Here is a 23,629-nt window from a genome sequence, read left to right as displayed (position 1 = left end):
TTGTCTCAGGATGAGGCAACATGTTTTAAGATCGGTAGAAATTCTTCCTTGGGTTCAGTGGCTCAGTTGCTGGGGAAACGGAGGCAGGGAACTGAGCTCTGCTTTATCATGGGTTTTATGGCTTGTCTGGAGGTCAGTTTCCAGCAGCAGAAATCTCCGCCCTGGGCTGCTGATAAGTCTCTGACGCCTGCTGGAGTTCAGGGACGCTGAGCCTCAGTGACATTCAGTGATGTTGAACTCAGGGACGTTCAGTGGGTGCTGAGAATGCAAGTTTCATTTATGTGCTGGGAAAAAGGGCCCAACAGCCAAAGTGCATTGCTCATTTACATGCATGGCTGGGTGCGCACCACTGCCACGGGACGCCCTCGATGTGGCTCCTCCATCAGGGAGCTGTGAGTCTACGGCGGGTGGGGTGGGGGAGTGGGGCTGTGTCCGGAGGTAACCATAGCACAGGGCTGAGACTGACATTGTAAGCAAGGACTGAGTCACGGAGGAAGTTGTCATCTCATAGTTCTGATGTGCCCTGGATATTCTGTTGGGACCAAAATATTGACAAAAAACCCCCAAATGATTGGTAGGAAACTGTGACACATCCATGCAATGTTTTGTGGCCATTAGAAGAAATAAGGTAGATTTATATTTAAGGAAAAAACATCTCTAAAACATGTTGTTAAATGAAAAAGAAGGATATGGAACAATGTTTAGTCTGAATCTATTTATATGCAAAGGGGCTACACATACACATGTGTGTATATATAATGCTTAGTATATATATATATGTTTATATATAACGCGTAAAACATGTATGTATAAATGTTGTATGTGCTTAAAGTATTTCTGGGTGATTCATAAGAAATTGTGAACAATGATGTACTTCTGAGCAGTGAGACTTTCCATTTTATATCATTCCAAATGATTTTTTTTAAACCCTTTTTAATGAAAAAAGTAAAGTTTTCAAAAAAGCATTACAATTTCTTTTGTTTTCTGGTTTAGAACATCTTTCTGCATATTGTGGACCTGTCTGTTCCCAAGTCAATCTGGAAATTTGTTGAAAATTTCAAGCAGGAACATACCCTCAATGTCTTGGTGAGCTTTATAAACATAAGTAGGGGATATATCTCATGCATGAGTGTTTCTTCTCTGTGTGGATGAAGACTCTGTGTGGGGGGTATGTGTGTGTGTGTGTGTGTATCTTTATGGCGACACCGGAGTGAGACTCTTTTATGGGGAAGCCTGTTCATATCACCAGGTTCACTCATTAGAGTCATTCTAACCATGTTGCTTGGATGTGTGAGTAAAGGAAGGGACCCTACGCTGGTTCTTTGAGGGTGAAGGAAAGGTTCCATTTTTTCATAAAATGATTTGTGTACTGCCATTCGTGAACTCTGTAGATTTGGGGATCGATGTATTAAAATTAGAGGCTCAGGGGGAAAATTAAAAAGCTTAGTCCAAAAGAACACCTGTTGCAGCCAGCCAAAGCTTTTAGTATCACAGTCAGTTGCTCCAGGGAGAAAGTTGGAAGACTCAGGTGGGCTGGTGTCCCTCTGCTCCTCCCACACTTTCTGCTCTGAGCTGAGCTGCTTTTCTGCCCCGCGTTGCTCATGTGCTCCAAAATGTTCGTTCAGACCCAGGTCTCGTCTTCCACTGTCCAGTATGGCTACAGAGCATTTGAAATGCAGCTGGTTCAAAGTGAGCTGCTCCATCAGTGTGAAAATCCACCAAAGTCGAAAGCTTAGGGTAAAAAAAACCAAAAGTAAACTAACATTTTTATATTGATTACATTTTTATGTTGATTATATCTTGAAATGCTACTATTTTAGATATAATGAGTTAAATATTATACATTATTAAAATCAACTCTACCTGTTTCTTTTTATGTTTTTATTTTTTATTTTTTGGTGAGTTACGTTTTATTTGGGGCAAAATGAGGACTGCAGCCTGGGAGACAGCACCTCAGATAACATTGAGAAGCTGTTTTTCTTTTTACCGTTTTAATGTGACTACTTTCTAGAAAACTTGAAATTACATACTTTTACTGCATAGCATTGGTCTAGACACATTTCCAGGGCACTTCATTGTGAATTAGGTTGCCTGGCCACGCCTTAGTCATTGGAGGTCTCTGCACAGTCCCATGGCTGAGCCAGCTGCACAGGGGTTTTGGTGTGAAGAGACAGGAGAGCAGAGCATGAACTGTCATCATACACATGTGGGACCCGTGGTGGCGTGGAGCTGTGGGATGTGGAAACAGGTCCCTTGGCCCTATTTTCCTTTATTTTGAAATGGGAACTGTAATTTCTAGATCAATAATGCAGGTTGCATGGTCAATAAGAGGGAGCTCACGGAAGACGGACTCGAAAAAAACTTTGCTACCAACACTCTGGGTAAGTGTGAGCGGTTCTATTATTTATTTTTAGCAAGATAAATGGAGAAGATCAGAAACTGTAGAAGGATCAGAAAAGTAGTGATAAACTTTTGGAGTTCTTGGTGCACAGCATGATTGTATTCACTTTATCTTTAAATGCACTATCTTTTCTTCATAAAACACTCTTGTCTTATTTTTTATAATATGCGTTAGTGCCAGAAGTACTATTCTTAAAATGATGTTTTTCCTAGGAAGCTCAAGGCTCATTACAGACACGACTTTGCTGAGGAGGGCAGGGTCACCTTAGGTGGAGAGGGCAAGTATGAAAACAGCAGCAAGGAGAACTTCCAGCCAGGGCTGAGGAAGGAGCAGCCAGGAGACAAGAGCATGGGCCTAGAAAGGCATGCGTTTACCTGGGACACAGGAGCCCTGGGCTCCAGACCCTCCCTGCTCTGTAAGAACAGGCCAGCGCGTTTCGTGCCAGGTCAGTGATTCTCAAAGTGAGGTTCCTGGACCATCACCAGGGAACTTGGTGGAAATGCACGTTCCTGGGCCTCACCCCAAGATCCACTGACTCCAAAACTGGGATGGAGCTGAGAAATCTGTGTTTGAACGAGCCCTCCAGACGATTCTGGTGCACACTTCAGTTTGAGAACCCATGGGCCAGGATTTTAACCTCTTTGGATTTTTCTCCTTCTTGAACCAAGGGGTCTGGAGTACAGATCTTCCTCAGCTTGGGATGGGGTGAGGTCCCAGTCAACCCATCGTGCGTAGATTGATCACATTGTAAACTGAAAATACATTAATCCACCTAACCAACGGAACATCCTTGCTCAGCCCAGCCAACCTTAAACAGGCTTAGAACACTTAACGTTAGCCTACAGTTGGGCAAAATCATCTAACACAAAGCCTAGTTTATAATGAAGTATTGCATTGCTCATGTTTATTAAATATTGTGCTGCAAGTGAGAAACACAGCGCTTGTCTGGTCCAGAGTGGCAGTAACGTGCAGGTTGCTCACTCTTGAGCTTGCCGTGCCTCCTGAGAGAGCGTCTTACCGTTTATTACCATCTCTGGAAAAGTTCAAAATCCCAAATTCAACATACAGTTTCTAAGGAATGCATATTGCTTTCACACCATCGAAAAATCGTAATTCAAACCATTGTAAATCGGGGACCATCTGTAGACGATTTCAGTGCCTTGGAGAGATTTCACCTTGGAGAGGCAATGAATCTCAGATTCTCCCTGGTGACCATACCACTTCCTCTGAGGAAGTGAGGCTTTTAATAAGGCGTTTTAATTAATCCTGAGTCGCAAGATGAATAGTGGGGGTTCCCGCGGCTCCTGGGGTCATTGAGGGTGACCATTAAATAGCAACCTCTTCCCACCCAAGAACTGAACAGTGTGAAGAGTAAGGGCAGTAGAATAATAATGAGTGAAAGCCCTAAGTCACTGTTGCTGATAAGGCTGGTTGAAGGGTGTGGCTCGGGTAAGAGCCAGATGGCTTCCTTAATGCTGAATCCCCAGAATTAGACAGGCTTGCTGGCTTTGTTGTGACTGGATAATCCCAGACAGAGACCACCAACCCCTCCCAGGAAGCCCAGTTTCTTGCTCCCAAATGTACTACATTTATTACTGGAGTGCTGACCTCCTTGGGATGGAGGAAGGAAGGGGCCGAAGGAGGTTGCTCATCATTCTCTCTCCGGGAACATAGGGAGTGGAGAAGGACCCTTCTGCCGAGCTCTGAGGTTGCATTTCTTTCTTTTTAAACAAATCTCTGGGAGCTTGCTATGAAATGCTGCAAGTTTAGGACAAAATATTCCCATCTTCTGCTTTGTTCCAAATGCGTCATCCTTGCCCAAAGTACCAGAAGTACACAAATGTGGGGTCATGCCAGGGTTTGCCTTCTGACTCTCCTGGATGGTAAGGACTCCTGGGGTCCTAGCAGCTGGCCTCCTAGGTTAGCTGCACCCCAGGATCAGCTTTGTGATTTGTAGGGCCCAGCGGCAAACAAAAGTGGGGACTCCTCTGTTCAAAAAGTACAAGGGGTTACACAAGACGAAGCCAGCTCTGCTGCTTCCCACCCACCCGTCCACCACCCAGCTCCATTCCACTGGGTGTGTGCTGCGTGCTAGGCCCTGAGGGGTGGGTGGTGTATACACGTCATTGAGCCCACAGCACCACCCTGTAGTGGAGGTATTCCTGCCTGTACAGTTATAGGTGAAAAAGCTAGGACTGAGGGAGATTGTGTAACTTGCCCAAGGTCAAGTGGAGGAGCCAGAATTTGAAGCCAGGTCCGTCCGCCTCCAGAGCCCATGTTCATAACCAGGTCAAGTTCTGCCAGCCTCTCCCCCAGCATCTCCTCCCTCAGATCTGAAACTGCTTTGATGTGAAATAAGGGCTAAGGGAGCCTGGGAGTGGGGAGACCTGCCATGCTGGGGAAGCATGGTGTGGGGCTGGGGCACTGCTTAGAGGACCCCCTGGGAATCTGCATTGATTGAGAATGTGGGTAGATCTGATGAACTCCAAGACTGCCTTTTCTTTTTTTTTTTTTTCCTGCACTGCATGGGTTGTGGGATCTTAGGTCCCCAACCAGGGATTGAACCCAGGTCACAGTAGTGAAAGTGCTGAGTCTTAACCACTGGACTGCCAGGGAACTTCCTTTTATTTTTTGCCTTTTTCATTACACAGCTGGTTATGTTGTACTTTTGTATGGATCGGGTCTGCTTCCAAGGACCTTGATAGCTCTTCATTTTCATTTCCTACTTGTGCTAGAAACATTGATCTTTCCAACTTCTCTGAGAAGCCTGATAATTCTCATGCTTAATATTTATTCATCCTCTCCAGAGGGGAAGATGGAGTCCAATATACACAGAGGCAATTCAGTGACGGGAGGGCAGGTAGACGTCTCTCTGCTTCACAGATGAGGAGATACAAGGAGGTTCAATATTATTATTCTTGAGCAGGTCTGGAGCCCAATGGACAGCTCAGACCTCTGTCTGAGTCCTAGGAAATTGCTGGCTGCCTTTCTAATACGAAACATGTTTTCCCAGCTCGATTATGCAACACGGGTTACGTTGTTTTCTGTTTTCTAAGATTCAGTTGGGCCACTAGAAATACCTCCAGTCCTCAGGCAAACGTCAGTAGATTCCCGATAACCCCGAGGACAAGACGATACTAGCATCTGCAGAATTTATCGCCAGGTTCTAAGGGTTTGGAAACTCTTAGGTTTGGTGGAGGATCACTGAGATGCTATCAGAACCTGTGACTGTGTGCGGCTCCGCGTGACAAAATCATAGTACATGAATTAGATACAGTTTGGAAATCACTCTCCTTCTCCTTTTGTGGGTGTGGGTGGGGCCTGGAGAGGTTTTCATCATTCACTCTCCCGGGGAACAAAAACGAACTGCCTGGGGTAGCTTTGTGGGGAGATGAAGCGTAGAGGTGAAGCGATCTCATGAGACAGATTCTGTTGGGTTGCTGTTCTTGCTCCTGGGTTTTGGGTCTTCTCCAAGCATATACATTTTGCCTGTTAGTATTCAGTGGCATTAAGAGTCTGTGAGGAGGGAAGACAGATGTGGGGAGGGGGCGGTGGCACTTGGCTGAGTGCTGTGCTGGCAGCCGGCCACAGCCCGAGCTCCAGCCGATTAAAACTCTCACCCACGCCTCAGCCCCTCTCACCCACGGGGCGCAAGATGAGAACGCTGTCCACGTCCTCCAGAACTGCTGTGTCACCAATTAATTGGCTGTAATAAACAGGTGGGGTGCCTCAGCCGTTTGGTAGAAGGTGGGGAAGTTCAGTTGAGGTCACTTTGGAAGGCCATACATACACTGTGTGAGCGTGCATGTGTGTGGAAAGTCGCTTCCAGTCATGTCCGACTCTGCGACCCTGTGAACAGTAGCCTGCTAGACTCCTCTGTCCATGGGATTCTCCAGGCAAGAATACTGGAGTGGGTTGTCGCGCCCTCCTCCAGGGGATCTTTATGACCCAGGGATGGAGCCTAAATCTCCTGTGGCTCCTGAATTACAGGCAGATTCTTTACCACTGAGCCACCGGGGAAGGCTGTACGTAAGCAGTATGTTCAGTATGTACAGTAAATGTTCATGTTCTGTTCACTTCACATTCTGTTATCCGGATCTTTCTACTGCTGGCATAGATCCACACCCAATGGGAAACGCTACTGAAAGCAGGGACCCAGGGTCCAGAAACACCTTAATATGTGTTTGTTGTCTAGTCACTAAGTCACGTCTGACTCTTTGCAACCCCGTGGACTGTAGCCTGCCAGGCTCCTCTGTCCATGGGATTTCCCAGGCGAGAATACTGGAGTGGATTACCATTTCCTTCTCCAGGGGATCTTCCTGACCCTGGAATTGAACCTGCGACTGCTGCACTGGCAGGCAGGTTCTTGACTGGTCGGGGAAGCCCACACCTTAATGTAATAGTGATGATGCTAATGGTATCAGTGTACACACCAGGCACTTTCCACATGCCAGGGCTGCACTGCTTTTCTTGAATTATCTCATTCAGTCCTCCTAACAACTCTACAGATTTCACAGACAAGGAAACAGGGTCAGAAATAGTTTGAAACTATTTCTGTGACTCACCTTCCTAAATAAAATTATAGTTGGTACGTTTTTGCTCTAGAGTTGTATCTGTCAGCTCTTGCTACATAACAAGCATCCCCCAGATCTCTGAGGCACACAATAAGAAACATGTATTTCTTGCTGACTCTTATGCAGGTCTGTTGGGTGGACTAACCTCAGCTGGGCTCAGCAGGGTATCTCAGCAAATAGTGTCTACATTATGTTCTAAATCCTTGCATCCTCCTTGGACCATTAGGCTGGCCAGAGTATGTTCCAGCAGCAAGAGCAGAAACCCAAGTGTGCCAGCACCTTGCAAGTCCCTGCTTGCTTCAGACCTGCTAACATCTAACCACTAATACAAGTCATTTCACTGCGTTATTATTATTGTAAAAACATGTGCTTATTTGACTGTGCTGGGTCTTAGTTGCTGCCGCGTGGGATCTAGTTCCCTGACCAGGGGCTGAACTCGCACCCCATGCTTTGCACACTCACAGTCTTAGCTACTGGACCCCCAGGGAAGCCCCCAGTCAGCCCATTACTAGATGCTGCTGCTGCCAAGTCACTTCAGTCGTGTCCAACTCTGTGCGACCCCATAGATGGCAGCCCACCAGGCTCCCCCATCCCTGGGATTCTCCAGGCAAGAGCACTGGAGTGGGTTGCCATTTCCTTCTCCAATCTATGAGAGTGAGAAGGGAAAGTGCAGATGCTCAGTCGTATCCAACCCGCAGCGACCCCATGAACAGCAGCCTTCCAGGCTCCTCCATCCATGGGATTTTTCAGGCAGGAGTATTGGAGTGGGGTGCCATCGCCTTCTCCATTACTAGATACCTCCGTGCTTTTATCTCTAAGGCGCCTCTGCCGGGAATGTCCCCTTCCTGGCTCACTTTCACTTCTCTGTGACTCAGTTGAGAGCACCCCTAGCCTGGAGGTTGGCCAGGGCTCCTGCTCTTGGCTCCCAGAGCACTCTCTGTGACTCTGTCTTAGGACCATAGAAGTCACCCATCAATAGGTGGTTTCTAGTGAAGGGCATGAGTCACTGAGGGCAAGCACTGCCTGGCCCTTACGAGGAGCTCAGCCTGTGATCCAGCTCCTCCAGTGACGTATACAAACTGCCTCACATCCCCATTCTGTAAAATGGGATCGTGATACCTTTACAGGCTAGAGGCAAGGGTTAAAGGAGTTGGAAGCTATGTTCCCAGGAGAAATCAGATGTTCACACAGAAACATGAGCACGGATGTTTATAGCTACCTTATTTTTATTCCTCATCACCCTAAACTGAAGACAACCCAGCTGTCCTTCAACTGGAGACTAAGCTGTGGTACTTCCACAGCACGGGACGCTGTGCCGCAAGAACAAGGAACAAAACATGGACATTTGCGGCAATGTGGATAAATCTTCAACGCACTGGTGAAAATCAAGCTAGACTCGAAAGGGTGCATCATATGATTCTATTTACATGACATTCTGGGGACTGCGAACAGATCAGTGGTTGCTGGGGGTTAGGGATGCAAGGAGGATGTGACCACAAAGGGTCCAGGTGACTGTGAGGAAATATTTGGGGTGATGGATGGTTCTGAATCACTCTACAATGTAATGCATAGTTAGTTACCCAACCTTCTGCATCAGCAAAAGCGCATAGAGCTAGACACACACATACACGAGTTTCACTGTATGTAATGATATATAAGATAAAGCAAAAAGAAAGGACAGCATCTTAGCTCTGGGCACAGTAAGTCTGATTCTTGGTAAGAAGCAGATCCTTTATTACGATGGATTTGAGGTGCCCTCCTTAGTAATCCATACACTCCTAGAAAGGGCACTGTCTTCTCTCCAGCTTAGAGCACAGGTCACCCGGCTCAGGCCTGGGGACAGCGGGTGCTCAGCACTATCAGCTGGCGAGGAGGACACGCAGTGGCACCTTCCATTCAGTGCAGCGCTGTGCAGAGGTCGGGATCAGAGTCCCAGAAGTCAGAGGTCATTCACCCGTCAGCTTTGGTTTTCTGCTGCTGTCGAGGCTGTTTGGGATGAGACAGAAAAACCTTCTAGAGTTGAGCCCCTGGGCCATAGTGTGGCTGGAACCGCCCCCCCCCCGCTCCACCTGCCCTGCCTGCCTCTCCAGGGTAGTATCTGAGCTGCTGCAGTGCCCAGGCTGGAGTGATCTTTCTTGGGGCCCTGTGGGCACCACTCTCACACTCTCCCAGCCAAGGAGCACTGGCCCCAATCCAGGGAGCCAGCGAGGTGCCCGACCCCATCCTGTCCTGGGGGCTCAGAACCTTGTCTGATGATCTGGTTGGGGTTCCATGGGTGTTTTTCAAGGAGTGCTACCCACAGCCATTCGAGCAAGTGCTCATTTGAGGAATCTTAAGAACAAAATCCCAGTTAAGCACCTTCATGCTTTTAATGAGCCTGCGCTCTCCCCGCTGTAAACAGGAGCTTTCACTGTGTCCCAGGTGTAGTAGCAACAGCCTCCCTCTCAGATGTGACAGCAGGGAGCAGATTCAGTCATCCCGCACCAGAAACACTGCTTTAGCCTCTAGCATCCTGAGGCGCGGGCCTCCCTGGTGGCTTCAGGGGTTAAGAATCTGCCTGCAATGCTGGAGACCTGGGTTCGATCCCTGGGTTGGGAAGATCCCCTGGAGGAGGGAGGGCCTGGCAACCCACTCCAGTATTCTTGCCTGGGAAGTCCCGTGGACAGAGGAGCCTGTCGGGCTACAGTCGGCGGAGTCCCAAAGAGTCGGACACGATTGAGCGACTAAACAACAAGAGTCCTCAGACTCAGACCTCGGATGGCCTGGGGAGGACAAGGAAGTGATGACATTTGCACCTCTGTGGGTGACCTGGGGCCCAAGACAGGTGCCAGGCACCGGCACCCCCACCCCCACCCCTAGATGGCTCCTTCCCATTAGAGCTCACAGAGGTCCGTCCCCACGTTTAAACAAGGCTCTCTGGCTGCTCTCGGCTTCAACCACCCTTGAGTGAACCCTCCACCCCCGGGCTCTTTGCGCAGACTGCACCCCACGCCTGGTCACCCTCCTTCCCACCCCTGCCCCCTCCCAGCACCCTGCCTCCCCTCTCAATCTTAGCTTGGACGTCATCTTGTCGCTCCTGTGGCTCTGACGCACCCCCACCCCACCCCGTGTGCTCACAGCAGTCCACACACTTCCGCACAGCACTGACCTCACTGCAGGTGTAGGCTCATTACATGATGACGTGTTAATGCCTGGTGAGCACCCTGCGGCAAGGATCCCTCACAGTACTTAGTACTGGGGCTGGCATTTAAAGGGGCTTCCCTGTGGCTCAGGGGTAAAGAATCTGTCTGTAGTATGGGAGACATAGGAGACACGGGTTCAGTCCCTGGGTCAGGAAGATCCCCTGGAGGAGGGCATGGCAACCCACTCCTGTATTCTTGCCTGGAGGGTCCCATGGACAGAGGAGCCTGGTGGGCCACAGTCCCTGGGGTCGCAAAGAGTTGGACACGACTGAAGCAACTTAGCATGCATGCAGCCACTGGTATTTAAAACGTGGAACTGGAAGTGGCAGGGAGAGGGGGAAGTTGAGGTTGGGGGCATGGGGAAAAGATCTGAATCCCCCTCACTGCTGTCTGACCCCAAATCAAGAGTAAATACCCCACGGGAAGTTGATGACTTGAATTATCTTCCTTATTACTGAGAGCAGGACTCAGCTTGAGTCCTGCTTCTTCATTTTCTCTGGGACTCGGTGCTGCCAGCTTTCCCCATAATATGATCTTTGAAATGGTCTTTATATAATTTGTCAAGTGAGTGTGTGAGGCCCCAGGGCTCACTGTGGGATGTTTGTGTTACTGTACCCATGGGACAAGTACCGAATGGTATTCACCATGCAGCTGTCTGCTCCTTTAAAATCCACACTAGTAACTTCCCAGGGGTAGAAGGACCATTATTTTCCCCAGCAGATAGTACAATTGGTAAAGCATGGACCCAAATGTACCCACCTAGTAACCAAAATGACTTTAATTCAAGCTGGTTTTAAAGGTTTCTTTTAATAGAATCTCCAATCATTTCTCCGTGCTAAGTGTGAACACTGCAGTATATTTTTCTCATCAAACAATTATTTTAATTCTATTGAAATATATCATACCCATGCTATGGTACGGTTTCAGGGACACCATAAATTTAATATTTGGGTGGAACTGTGGTTTCCGAAACACTTTAAGAGGAGTATGCATCTCTCCTCCAGCATCGCCCGGATTGACGCAGTTTAGCATCTCTTCCTAATTAGCTTATATAGAGAGATTTGCTTCAAGTCATGTACCCATGTCATAAAGGTCCTTGTTGCTGTATTTAGAAGACTGTGTCCAACATAAATCCACTCCCAAATCTTCTCGTAATGAACTTCCATCGACATAATGAGTTCCTTAGAAGGAAGGCATTGTGTAAATTTAAAATACTAATGAGTCATAATGATAATGAATCACTTTCCTTATTACTGGGAGCAGGACTCAGCTCAGGCACATTACCCCATGGCTGAAGGTGTCTTCCCTACACCCAGGCCTGCCTCCCCCAGGAGCCCAGAATCTAAAATAGCTTCTCCTTTATTTTTTTTTCTGTCCACATCAAAGCTCACAATCCCCCAAAAGTCCCTGGTCTTAGCTAGTCAGTCTCGGAGGAACAGAAGTTGCAGAACTGGCTCACGCTAGGACTGAGGTGGCCAGACACCCACAGCCGTTTCCAGCAGAGCCTGCCTGTGTCTTCCCAGGGGTATTCCCATGAGCTGATGGTGCAGGCAGATGAGTGGGCTTTCTAGCTAAGACAAGCCCAGTGTCTCAGCGATCGTCTGGTTACCAGGAGCAGGAACCCACACAAGCTGACTAAACAGAATTGATCTCCTGGAGGGGGATGCAAGGATGGCCTTCATAGAACTCAGTGGTGGAGGCATAGCTGGGCTTTGGGGGGGCATCAGGGACAGGACAGGAGAGCATGAGGACCAGGCGAACTTTCCCTGTTTCTCTGGGACCGTTGTCCACCATCCCAGGCCTCCCTATGTCTGCTCGTCCATACCCACGGGCCAAATATGGGGGCCGCTGAGCCAAGGGTCCTGTGTCCACATGCTTGGAGGGAGAGTTTGACTGGCGCAGCTCGGATCAGGAAGAAGAGAAAGTGCTGGTCGCTTAGTCGTGTCTGACTTTTGCGACGTCATGGACTGTAGCCCACCAGGCTCCTCTGTTCATGGGATTCTCCAGGCAAGGATACTGGAGTGGGGTGCCGTTTCCTTCTCCAGGGGATCTTCCCGACCCAGCGATTAAACCCGGGTCTCCTGCTAAGGTCTGGGTCCCCTCTAACTCAGTCTGCTCTGTCCATGTGGTCGAGGCCACATGGCTCAAATGACAGTGCCAGGCCCAGGGTCACGACTCGATGTGCGTTGTGATAAACAGGATACGGGGTCACCCCTAAAGGTGGGGGGCACATTTCCGGAAGAAGTCCACATGCCAGGCCAAGGAGTTTTCTGCTTACTCTGATTGGGAGCCTGGAGCGTTGAAGGGCTTTGGGGCAGGAGAGTGGCATTGGTGCCTGTGTTCACAGTGGGCCTGGGGTAGGATCTGTGAGCTGGGCGTGGAGCTCCTGGCACCAAGTTCATCCCCAGAGAACGGTGACTTGCAGACAAGGGGCTCGTTCCTCCTCCCTTGGCACTCAGTAGGCTGGGACTCTGCGGTTTAATGACTCAAGGAAAGAGAGATTAAAAAGAAAAAACAATTTGCCATCTGTTTTCCACTCTGCATGGACTTGCTGGGAACTTGGAAAAGTCACAGAACCTCTTTGGGATTGTCTTAATTCCAATTCTTTTCATTAAAAAATATATAAATATATACATGAAGTGAAAGTGTTAGTTGCTCAGTTGTGTTCAACTCTTTGTGACCCCATGGACTGTAGCCGCCAGGCTCTTCTGTTCCTGGGATTCTCCAGGCAAGAGTACTGGAGTGGGTAGCCATTCCCTTCTCCAGGGGATCTTCCCCACCCAGGGATTGAACCTGGCTCTCCTGCACTGCAGGCAGATTCTTTACCATCTGAGTCACCAGGGGACCCCCAAAATATACATACATATTGCTTATGCATTTTTATGTTATTAATTGGCAATTTTTTAAAAAAGTTCTTATTGGCTTTAATCAGAGATTGATAAAATTGGGGAGCATCCATTTAGCAGTAGACGGGGCATGAAAAAGCTGTACAAGGCTACAACTTTTATAGGCAGGAGGGAACAGAAACAAGGAAGTTAGACAGGGCATTTCGCAGATTTTTCTTGTGTTTCTCTTTGCTGGCCTGAAAAGATGCGGAAGGTACATAGGAGGGGCCTCAGAAGGGAGGCTAGGCGGCTGGAGGATTCTAAACTGCTTATGGCCGGAAAGAGAGGCTTCATCTCCTTCTAAGGGAGGAGAAATGCTTGCTGTATGAGAAGAGTAACACATGTGTTTTGAAATGACAAAGCTGGAGACCCAGGAGGCAAAAAACGTGCATGATGGCTCCGATCTGCTTGGGGGTGTAGCTGGGCCCCAGGAAGTAGGGTGGGGGACTTGGAATGAGGGAGCATTTTTTTTTTAATTGGAGTATAGTCGCTTTACAGTGTTGTTAGTTTCTGCTGTACAGCAACATGGATCAGCCAGAGGTACACATATATCCCCCGCTTCTCAAATCTCCTCCCCTCCCACCATCCTCCCCTCTAGGTCATCACTGAGCACTGAGATGAGCTCTCTGCGATGACCTGCAGGGAGATCTTGTTTTTCCTCTTTTTTTAAGATAGAAGAGGCCCCGGAAGGCCTGTTGTTAAAAACTGCAATTTCTCCAGGAGTTTTTAGAAAGTACCTACTACCTGGCGTGCCCTACAGGTGAGGATGAGTGGCCCAGCTAATCTGCCTACGGGTAGCTCTGAAAGTGAAAGTGCCCGTCCTTCAGTCATGTCCAAGTCTTTTGTGACCCCATCGACTGTAACCTGCCCGGCTCCTCTGTCCATGAAATGCTCCAAGCAAGAATACTTGAAAGGGTTGCCATTTCCTTTCTCCAGGGGATCTTCCCGACCCAGGGATTGAACCCGCGTCTGCTGCATTGCAGGCAGATTCCTTGCCAGGGAGCCAGGGAAACCCCACAGGGCAACTCTGCTAGCATCTAAATGGACACAGCATATTCTCACAGAGGAAGCAGAAAACAAAACACATCACTGTCTCCTGGGCTTTGGGGAGAGGCGCAAAGGGGCACCCCAGCTCTCATCCATCCTGGAGGTGGGCTGGGTCAGCGGGGTGAGCAAGTCTGACCCTGGAGGGAGCCTCTCAGGGAGTGGGTGAAGCCTTCCGCGTGGAACCTGCTTCCAACTTCCCTTTCCTTTCCGCCAAGGAGTCATTTATGACTATCCGTCGTGGCAGGGCTGATAGCTGTTGGCAGAAGTCCTTTCTACTTCTCGCAAATTAAATCACAGAGTCAGTCACCAGCAGTGAATGCAAAGGAAGGGTTTAAGGCCACTGCATGGAGGCGAACAGCTGTCGGAGACCCAGCGTTCACCAGACATTAAAAATCACGAATGTTGAAAACAAACAAACACGAATATTAACAAGGCTGGCCCCTCCAGCAACGATTTGGGGTATGGAGAACTGAGAATGCTGTGTGAGGTGATAGGCACAACTGAGAATCACTAATAATAATAGTAATAACGATAAAGAAATAAAATGGCAAAAACTAGTGCACACAGAGAGCATTCCAGTTCTCAGGCACAAACTCTCTGATCCCAGGAGGTGGGCTGGCCAGCTGTCGTCTCCTTTTCACAAGAAACCCAGGCCGTACTGCTCTGGCGACCTGCCCCTGGTTGCGCCGCTGGCAGGCACCAGCCAGGACTCAAATCCAGACTCCTGGCTGCCCCAGTGCCCTCCCCACGGTGCCAGGCTGCTCCCGTGAGCCTGGGTGCGGGGTGGGACACGCGCTGGGCTCCAGGTGGTGAGCAGAGCTGGTCCGGCAGGACCTGAGGAGTGACTCAGGAAAGAGTCAGGGCTTTCATTTACCCCGCCCGCCACCCCTAACACAAGGTAATATATGTTCATTGTCTGGGGGAAAAAATACAGATAAACATAAGAACATAGACATAGCCTGGTGGGTCAGACTGTAAAGAATCCCCCTGCAATGCAGGAGACTGGGGTTCCTTCCCTGAGTCGGGAAGATCCCCTGGAGAAGGGAATGGCTACCCACTCCAGTATTCCTGTCTGGAGAATCCCATGGACAGAGGAGCCTGGTGGCCTACAGTCCACAGGATTGAAAAGAGTCGGACATGACTGAGAGACTAACACTTACAGACATAATAATTGCCCACTCAGAGAGAAGCATTTTGCCTGACTCTAGGGAAGTAAGTGAAAGTTGCTCAGTCGTGTCCAGCTCTTTGAGACTCCATGGACTATAGTCCATGGAGTTTCCAGGCCAGAAGACTGGAGTGGGTAGCTCACCCCTTCTCCAGCGGATCTTCCCAATCCAGAAATCGAACTGGAGTCTCCTACATTCCAGGAGGATTCTTAACCAACTGAGCTATCAGGGAAGCCCTGTAAACTTTTTAGCGCACCAAAATATCATCCTTGCAGATACTTCTTCCTCATTTTGACACACCTTTCCTCACAAAAATGGAATTCTGTTCTTCCTGCCATTGTATAATGCTTCATTCCATATACTGTGAATATCTTTCCACGTCGAATAACACTTCAACAATGTTTTTCTCATTTCATTAAAAATGTTATATATATGGCTTTTATGATTACAGAAATAATTGCAAGATTCTACACTCATTTTAAAAATATTCAGGTTCAAATCATACAGAAATGTCCAGTAAAGGAAAGAAATATTCTATCAATCCCACCCTTGGGGCCTGAGCTGTGTTGCTGCGTGTCCTGTTTCCACTTTCATATTTTTCCGTGTACAGGCTAGATGTAATGAACACGTGTGTCTGTATACATTTTTTTCCCTCCTCAAAGGGGGCTCACAGACTGTTGTGCAGTTTGCTTTTTTTCTTTCTCTGGTGTGGACATCTTCTCGTCTTGGTGTCTGAGGTTCTAAGGCGTCTTTGTTCCAATCCTGGGGAAAGGAACCCCCGTGAGGCTGGAGAAGGGACAGGCTAGTGAGTAAGGGCAATACAGGGCTGGTTCCAGTGCTGAAATAAAAACCCTCCCAGAGGAGGAGACTGCGGCCCAGGCAGCCACTTGCCGCTCGCCTGGAGGAGAGAGGTAAGGGTGCCACCTGGCCTCCACCCCAGGGCCATCTAACAGGAGGCATCCCGGCCCCTGATGGCCCCCGAGACCTCACGAGTGCTCTGTGCTCCCCCCCAGGTGTGTATGTTCTCACAACCGCCCTGATCCCTGTCTTGGAGAAAGAACACAACCCCAGAGTGGTGAGTTGACCTTGCACATGTCTTGTAAGTCAGCAACTCTGTTCCAGATGGGCAATCAGTGGTCCTACATTTGGGGCCCCAACTGTCCCGAGGTGGGGGCGTGCTGTCCACATCCACAGTGAGGGCCAAATTTGAACCCGGGGTCCAGAGGCCTTGAGGTTTGATAACCTGAGATCCGGCAGTGGTGTGCTGGCCCAGGCAGCATCCAGGTGGGTCTGGGGAGTTGCTGATGCAGCGGGCAGGGGTCCAGGCCTAGGTGAGGGTCGGCCTGGAGCTTTGTCCCATGGACACACGTACTTGCGGAGCTCCGGAGGCACAGCCTGGGCTTCCAGGATGCTCCTTCTGGCCGTAGAGGCTTCCTGGGAGCCGGCTGTCAACCCAGCTCCCTCTGGCACTCAGGGGCTCCTCCACGTCCCCTGCTCCTGCCTCTCATCCTGGCTGGGTTGTTGCACACAGAGCCCATGAAAAGGGAGGCAGAGCCATGCAAAGGGCCACGTTCAAGACCCCAGCCCTCAGCGAGGTCTCCTCCCCAAAGTCATCTGAGAGTTGGCAAAGCATTGGAAAAGGGGGGAGAGTGGGGAGGCAGGCAGGGGTGGGTGGGTATACTTCCTGGAGAATCTGCCACTCGAGCGGGAGGGGACAGCTATGGAGTTAACGCTAATGGGCTAACATGACAGAAATGAGAGAAGTCAGGAAGAGGGCGGTTTATGCAGGCTGCCTTCTCTCTGCTGGCGGGGTGGAGGGGTGAATAATGACCTCCCTGGACCCCCGAGGTCCAGGTCCCAGTTCCTGGGACTGTGTCACCTTGACCTGGCAAAAGCGACTCTGCAGATGTGATTAAGTGAAGAATCGTGAGATGGAGGCGGGGTGGTTTCGTGGATCATCCAGGTGGGCCAGTGCAGCCCCGGGGTCCTCAGAAGATGGCCCGAGTCAGAGGAGACATGGGGATGGAAGCAGAGGTGGTCAGGGTGGTATGGCCACAAACCGAGGCCTGCGAGTGGCCTCCGGAAGCCGGAGAAGCCAAGGAATGAACTCCCCTCTCAAACTGCCAGATGGTCTCTGCTGACACTTGGATTTTAGCCCCACAAGACACATTCAGACCTCTGGCTTCCAGAGCTGGAGGGAATTCACCTGCACTTTTGTAAGCCTCTTTGTGGTCATTTGTTGCAAGAGCAATAAGAAACAGATACACGGAGAAGAGGGATGGGAAGGTATTACCAGCTTTTCTTCACAAATCTCCCTTTCCTGCAGATAACTGTGTCCTCCGGAGGAATGTTAGTTCAGAAACTGAACACCGATGACCTGCAGTCAGAAAGAACAGCGTTCGATGGCACCATGGTCTACGCACAGAACAAAGTAAGCCCACGGTCACCTGGGCTCTTTTCCATGGAAGGCTTATTCTGGGATACACACTAGCTTGGATCTAATTCCCAGAGCACCTGACTGTCCCTCATGGGAGAGAGAATCCTCTTCTCCATCAGAAGCGCAGCTCAGCTCTGCCTGGACCAGGGTGGAGGTGCGGGGCTTCAGCTCACCCCGAGGAGGAGCCACAAAAGCTGCCACCTCTCTTCCCGAATTTCTCAGACCCACAAAGAAGGTGGTGAGAGCAGGTGATTCCCCAGAGCAGGACCTGGCAGAGGTTCCTTGTCTTGTGTGGTTCAGAGGGGACATGGACCCAGGGGGCCCCTTCTCTCTGCCTGGGCAGCCCCTGCTCACTGGCTGGCTGGATGCCACCAGAACCATGCTGGGCTTCCGGCTCCCTCTGTGGGGTGTGCGCTCAGTTGCTTCAGTTGTGTCTGACTCTTTGCGACCCCATGGACTGTAGCCCGCCAGGCTCCTCTGTGCAAGGGATTCTCCAGACAAGAATACTGGGGTGAGTTGTCATGCCCTCTTCCAGGGGATCTTCCTGGCTCAGGAATCGAACCTGCGTCTCTCACGTCTCCTGCACTGAGGCAGGTTCTCTACCACTAGCGGCACCTGGGAAGCCCCCGTGAGGGGGATGTACATCCAGTTCTGAAGACATGAAAGCACAGAGGTCTGGTCTCATGGCCACTCGGGACAGAAAGTTCTGTTCTAGGAGCCGCTGTATGCCTGCACCATTCACGGCTCCTGCCCTTCAGTTCACCTGGTGGGGGGGCCTCCCTGGTGGTTTGTGAAGCCACCCTCGCCCACAGCTTTCCCCCTTGTTCACAGGGGAGTCCTGTCCCACCCCTCTCCCTCACTCTTGTGCCCCGTGTACCCCGGTTCTCTGCCCCACTTTCACTCACCAACCCCCAGACCAGCTCCTGGTGGGTGACTTGTCATGACTCAACATCCCACCAATCAGAGGCACCAGACTTCTTTACAGATTTTCCAGAGAACCTGGGAACAAAGCACTCACTCCATAAATGGGGCCCAGGTGGAGCTCTTTGTAAAATGTAATCTAACTGCCCAGGGCGGGGGGGTGGGGTGGGGGGCAGTGGCCTCCACACAGCTGAGGCTTATGTGGGGGTACTTGGTGATTTTTAAAGAAATTTGCAGCAGATGCGTTCTCTAAGCATCTCGGGACGGTTCCCACCCTCCAAGGTTCCTTCACGTGTCCGCGGACACCCACTCAGTGCCTGCAGGGCGGGAGTGCGGGGGTGCTCTGTGCTCCCACCAGCTCGCGTCCAGCAGCAAATACAGTAACAACGAGCAACTAGGAGAGAGGGTGCTGTGGGTGTACTTCCCTCGGGGGAGGGAGGGGGAAGCCCCCAGGCCACGGGCAGCCTCATTCTTGCTCCTGGTCTGTCTGCATCTCAGATGGCGGGGCCAGGACGCAGCCCTGGGTCACAGCCAGAGCTCGCTGGGTGAAGAGCCGGTGATTCTAGAGGAAGTTGCATTCTGACTTTGTGGAGGGCGGGGGATGGGGGCTCTGCACACCTGCAGCCCTCCTGCTTCCCCCTCCCATCTGTTCACCCTCATCCCGTCCAGAGGCAGCAGGTGGTTCTGACGGAGCGGTGGGCCCGAGCGCACCCGGCCATCCACTTCTCATGCATGCATCCCGGCTGGGTCGACACCCCAGGTAGGTCTTTAAGTTCCCTGCCGCCCACATTTCATCTAAAAATATCTGGGCGGCCGTGAGATGGACTCTCCCCAGGAATGACCTAGAACTGGTATCCGGAGGATGAGGGATGGCTTCGTTTCTGCGGGAGCCGGGCAGACTGGGACAGGAGAGGGAGAAGCCTGGTCCTCAGAGGCCAGAGCTGGTGTGGTCAGTCTGCCCCACGTGTGCGTGGCCCAGGGAGTGGGTGGCGCCCGGGTTGGGGTACGGCTGGGGACCCCTCCCTCGGGATAGAGGGTGCTTGGTCCACACCCAGTGTTAACGGGAGATGCTGGGGACGTGGGGATAGGCCAGGCCACTTCCCCATTGCCCGGGTTTCTAGAAATAGTGAATGCACAAGGGGAGAGGAACAATCACTAAGGGGACAGGTGGAATTCTCTGGAAGCGTGGAAAAAGAGGTACGGAGAACAGAACTCTCTGCGGGTCAGTCCCTCCCACCTCCGAGACCTCGGCACATCACTTGGGCTCTGTAGCTGTTTCCTCCTCCCCCCAACAGGGGAACTGAAAACAGCAGCCGTGGCAGAACACCTGGGACGCTTGAGGGCCCGGAGCTGCTCCCAGCGCTGTCTCCATACCATCGCCTGTGCCCTCACCACCCTCCTGGGGTGGGCACTACCGTCACGCCCATTTACATCTGGGGAAACTGAGGCACACGGAGGGGCTGGGACGTCCCGGCTGGGCCCGGCCACAGTCTAGTGAGAGGCAGGCTCTCATACGCTTGCTGTCACCTTCCGAAAGCTGGTTTAGCAGAGGCCTTAGTATCTGCATCTCCATCCTTGGAATTCATCCTAAGAGATGCGGAAAATGAGGTTGCTCGTCCCAGCACTGGTGCTCGGAGAGTGAGTTGATAAATTAGGGAACACCTGCACGGGAAATCTGTTCAGCCCTGAACACCGCTGCAGACAAATGTCTATGGGAAGCAAACGGCGCTATCTGATTAAATGCAGGTATTGGGCGCTCAGACCTTACAGCCTTCTGGTCTTATTTTCGCTACGCCCACATCCCCATGGAGAAGGGGGTGCGTTGTGCTCCGTTGCATCCCACGGAGACTGGTGGGGAGAGGTGCAGCAGGCCCGCCTGCCGGGGTGGGGGTGGGGTGGCGGAGCTGAGGACGTCTGGCAGTCTCCTGTTGTAAATGCAATGGGGGGTGTCCTCTACTGAGCACCCCAGGAGGCGCTCGGGCCAGGGCTGTTGGGAGAGGGTGGCTTCTTATTTCATGTCACTTCCTGGTGGGAGATGTGCCCAGCCCTGCCTGACCAGGTAGCTCCATCAGCCAGTGGAGAACCACCAGCCTTTCATCCCCGCAGGACATCACCCTGACAGTCCTCATGTCAACCTGTGTGCTGGCTGAGTCAGCACTCCGAGCTCACCACCTGAGTCCAACATCTGGGTCAGGGTCCACAGGTCACAGGGCAAAGACTGGGCTTCTCAGAGGCTGCTGACTGGGCCTTAGTGTCCAGAGGGAGGGCTGGGGAAGGGCCTGAGCCCACAGACGCTTGTCCTCCCGGAGTGGTATGATGTGTGTGCGCGTGCTAAGTCGCTTCAGTCGTGTCCAACTCCTTTTGACCCCACGGACTGTAGCCCGCCAGGCTCCTCTGTCCATGCGATTTTCCAGGCAAGAATGCTGCAGTGGGTAGGGAATGCTGGCATTCCCTTCTCCAGGGGATCTTCCTGACCCAGGGATTGAACCCACGTCTCTTACGTCTCCTGCACTGGCGGGTGGGTTCTTTACCACTAGCGCCACCTGGGAAGCCCAACGGGGCACTCAAATGCCTCTGTTTACTCATCAGAAGTATTCCCCAATTTTCCCACAATAAGCAAGTACTCTTTCTGTAAAGGGAAAAAGAAACGTTTATTTTTTAATTTTGTTTTAGATGATCCTTTCTCTGAAATCCTCTGATCTCATTACATCTCTCAAATGTTGTTTTCTCTGCTTTCTTTTCTTTCTTTGGCTGCATGAGAGAACAGTTGTGTTTCCCATAGTGCTAACTGTAAAGACGGTGTGTTCCCCGAGGTCTGTGGGCACATGGGGGTGTGTGGGGGGGTGTCGCCTGCAGCCAGTGCTGGGGAGCATGAGGGGGAGGGAGGAAAGAGTCCCTTCCCTTGTTCCAACACGCCTCGCTGAAAAAGCAGAGAACACTCTCGCAGCCCGAAGGACACTCAGCCTGGATCCTGGGAGAGATCAGAAGCCTTGAGAGAGACAGATGCGTCCCCCAGGAAGGGGGGAGTCTGATCCCCTTTTGGCCTCAGGTGTGACCCTCATATCTTAGGATGGGAATCGGGGAGGTCCAGGGGATTTTGCTCCCAGGGGACAGGCCTGTCTGGGCCGAGAGCCTGCATGAACGCTGTTTTGAAGTGGAAAGAGGGCAGTTGGTGATCTCATTTCATCTCCGCGTGGTTATTTTGGTATTAAAGCATCCAACTCAGCTGAGGATGAGGGCGCTGTTCTCACGGCCCTGTGTGTGCCTCCCCGCAGGTGTACGGCTATCGATGCCTGGCTTCCACGCCAGGATGGGGGCCAGGCTGCGCTCTGAGGCTCAGGGCGCGGACACGGTGGTATGGCTGGCCCTTGCTCCCGCTGCCACCGCCCAGCCCAGCGGCTGCTTCTTCCAAGGTGACTTTCTCTGTAAACCACAGCCCGAGGGTGTCTGGAGGTGGACCCTCTTCTCTCCCTGAAGTCGGGTGGGGAGGGGCTGGCTCCCTTCCCGGTGATGTGCTGGCCTGCCTTGGGAGGACGGCTCCTTGGCCTGTTATTTTGGGAAGGGCCTCACCTCTGGCTCTGCACTCCCGGCTTTTTGCATCCACCTTCCCGAACTCAGTGGGTCCCGTGAGGATGAAGTCCTGGGGTTATGACCCCTGACCTCAGTGTCTTGGGCACGGCTGGACTGGTGGGGCACCTCGGAGATAGGAAGCTCCTTTGCTGGAGCCCAGGGCCTGGGAGTCAATCTCCGCTTTTCTGTTGCTGGGGGCGGCTATCTGTTCAGCAGATCCGAGAAGAGGGGGCAGACTGAGGAAAGAAGGGGGAGGTTCTCGCCCGGCCTCGGAGGTGGCCACGCTTGCGTGCGCAGTGATGGAGCTCTGGGGACCCTGTGGCGGCCAGGAGGGTCGCCGTGCCTTCTCCTCTCACTATCACCTGCCAGACCAAATACGCCACACTCCCAGGTCCCCGACCCCCACCAGCCGGCACCCAGGCCTGGGGACCCTGCCCCCCGCCAGCCAGCCCCCTGGAGTCCTGCCGCCCGGCCTCCCGCCTCAGCCTCCCTTTGCAGCACCTCATTGTCCGCGCGGACCCTGCGCGCAGGGGCGGCCGGCCCCCTTCCCGTGTGGGCTTGCCCCCAGCAGGTGGCCGTGAAACGACTGACTCGAGGCCCGGCCCTGCCGCTCACGACTTTTTCTCTCACGTTTACAGACCGGAAACCGGCGCCCACACACTTGCCTCTTGCGAGGACGTCGTCCTCACCGGCCGAAGAGGAGAAACTCGTTGAGATCTTGGAAGAGCTGGCTCGGAGATTTAAATAGCCCAGGCTAGACCCAACACGGGGCCGGAACTGCCTCAGAAAATACGGCAAGGTGCGGACCAGCGGCCAGCGAGGAGACCCCACTGCGCCTTCGCCGCCGTACACCGGCCCATCTTCCACGGCTGCGCTTTGAGCTGGTTTCCTCTCCATCAGGAGTCACAGAAGTTAGTCCCGTCCTTTATATACAAACCCTAGTACTGAAAGCTTGACTCACCACCGCCTCATGGGACTGCAGCTGGGTTAACTTACCCTCTGGGGGCCTCATTTTCCCTGTCAGCGGAGATTAGAGTGCTCCCTACCTCACGGGGTGGTTGTAACGATTAAGTGAGTTACCACTTGTAATGCTCTTAGCAGAATGCCCGGTGCGTCATAAAGACTTGATACGTGTTAGCTACTAACATCAGCATTTAACTGACAAGTGTGCTAAAATTCATGGGGGAAAAAAAACCCCTAAAGATTGGAAACTTTTATTTTAAAATACATACGATTGCAGCTGAGAGCAAGTGAACCTTCATCTTCCGCAGTAGCTTCTTCTGTGTAAATCTCTCCTTGATTTGTGTGTGATTTTCTTAAAGATTCTGGGTCACTGTCAGTATCAGGGGAGCAGGGCCGGGAGGGGGAAGGAGCGGGTGCTACACTGCCCTGGCCTGGCCCTTAGGCTTCAGGGGCAAGGCGAAACCAAGGGTCAGTGCTTATTTA

At 51.6% G+C, this 23,629-nt stretch overlaps 1 protein-coding gene across 1 annotated transcript in view; it reads left to right on the top strand.

The window, feature by feature from the left end:
* The window catches only part of DHRS12 (dehydrogenase/reductase 12), a 40,959-nt gene extending 17,610 nt beyond the window's left edge, over positions 1-23,349 (top strand). The window contains exons 4-10 of the mRNA XM_068984536.1: positions 994-1,086; positions 2,300-2,381; positions 16,269-16,330; positions 17,582-17,686; positions 19,283-19,373; positions 21,889-22,026; positions 22,822-23,349. Coding sequence (XP_068840637.1) covers positions 994-1,086; positions 2,300-2,381; positions 16,269-16,330; positions 17,582-17,686; positions 19,283-19,373; positions 21,889-22,026; positions 22,822-22,931 — 681 coding nt within the window. The 3' untranslated portion in view covers positions 22,932-23,349. The remainder of the gene's footprint in view (positions 1-993; positions 1,087-2,299; positions 2,382-16,268; positions 16,331-17,581; positions 17,687-19,282; positions 19,374-21,888; positions 22,027-22,821) is intronic.
* The last annotated feature ends 280 nt before the right edge of the window (positions 23,350-23,629 follow it).

This window comes from Capricornis sumatraensis, chromosome 12 (assembly GCF_032405125.1).
Source record: "Capricornis sumatraensis isolate serow.1 chromosome 12, serow.2, whole genome shotgun sequence".
Classification (NCBI taxonomy): domain Eukaryota; kingdom Metazoa; phylum Chordata; class Mammalia; order Artiodactyla; family Bovidae; genus Capricornis; species Capricornis sumatraensis.
The sequence above is the reverse complement of the archived record's forward strand: the minus strand, read 5'-3'. Positions and strand labels throughout refer to the sequence as shown.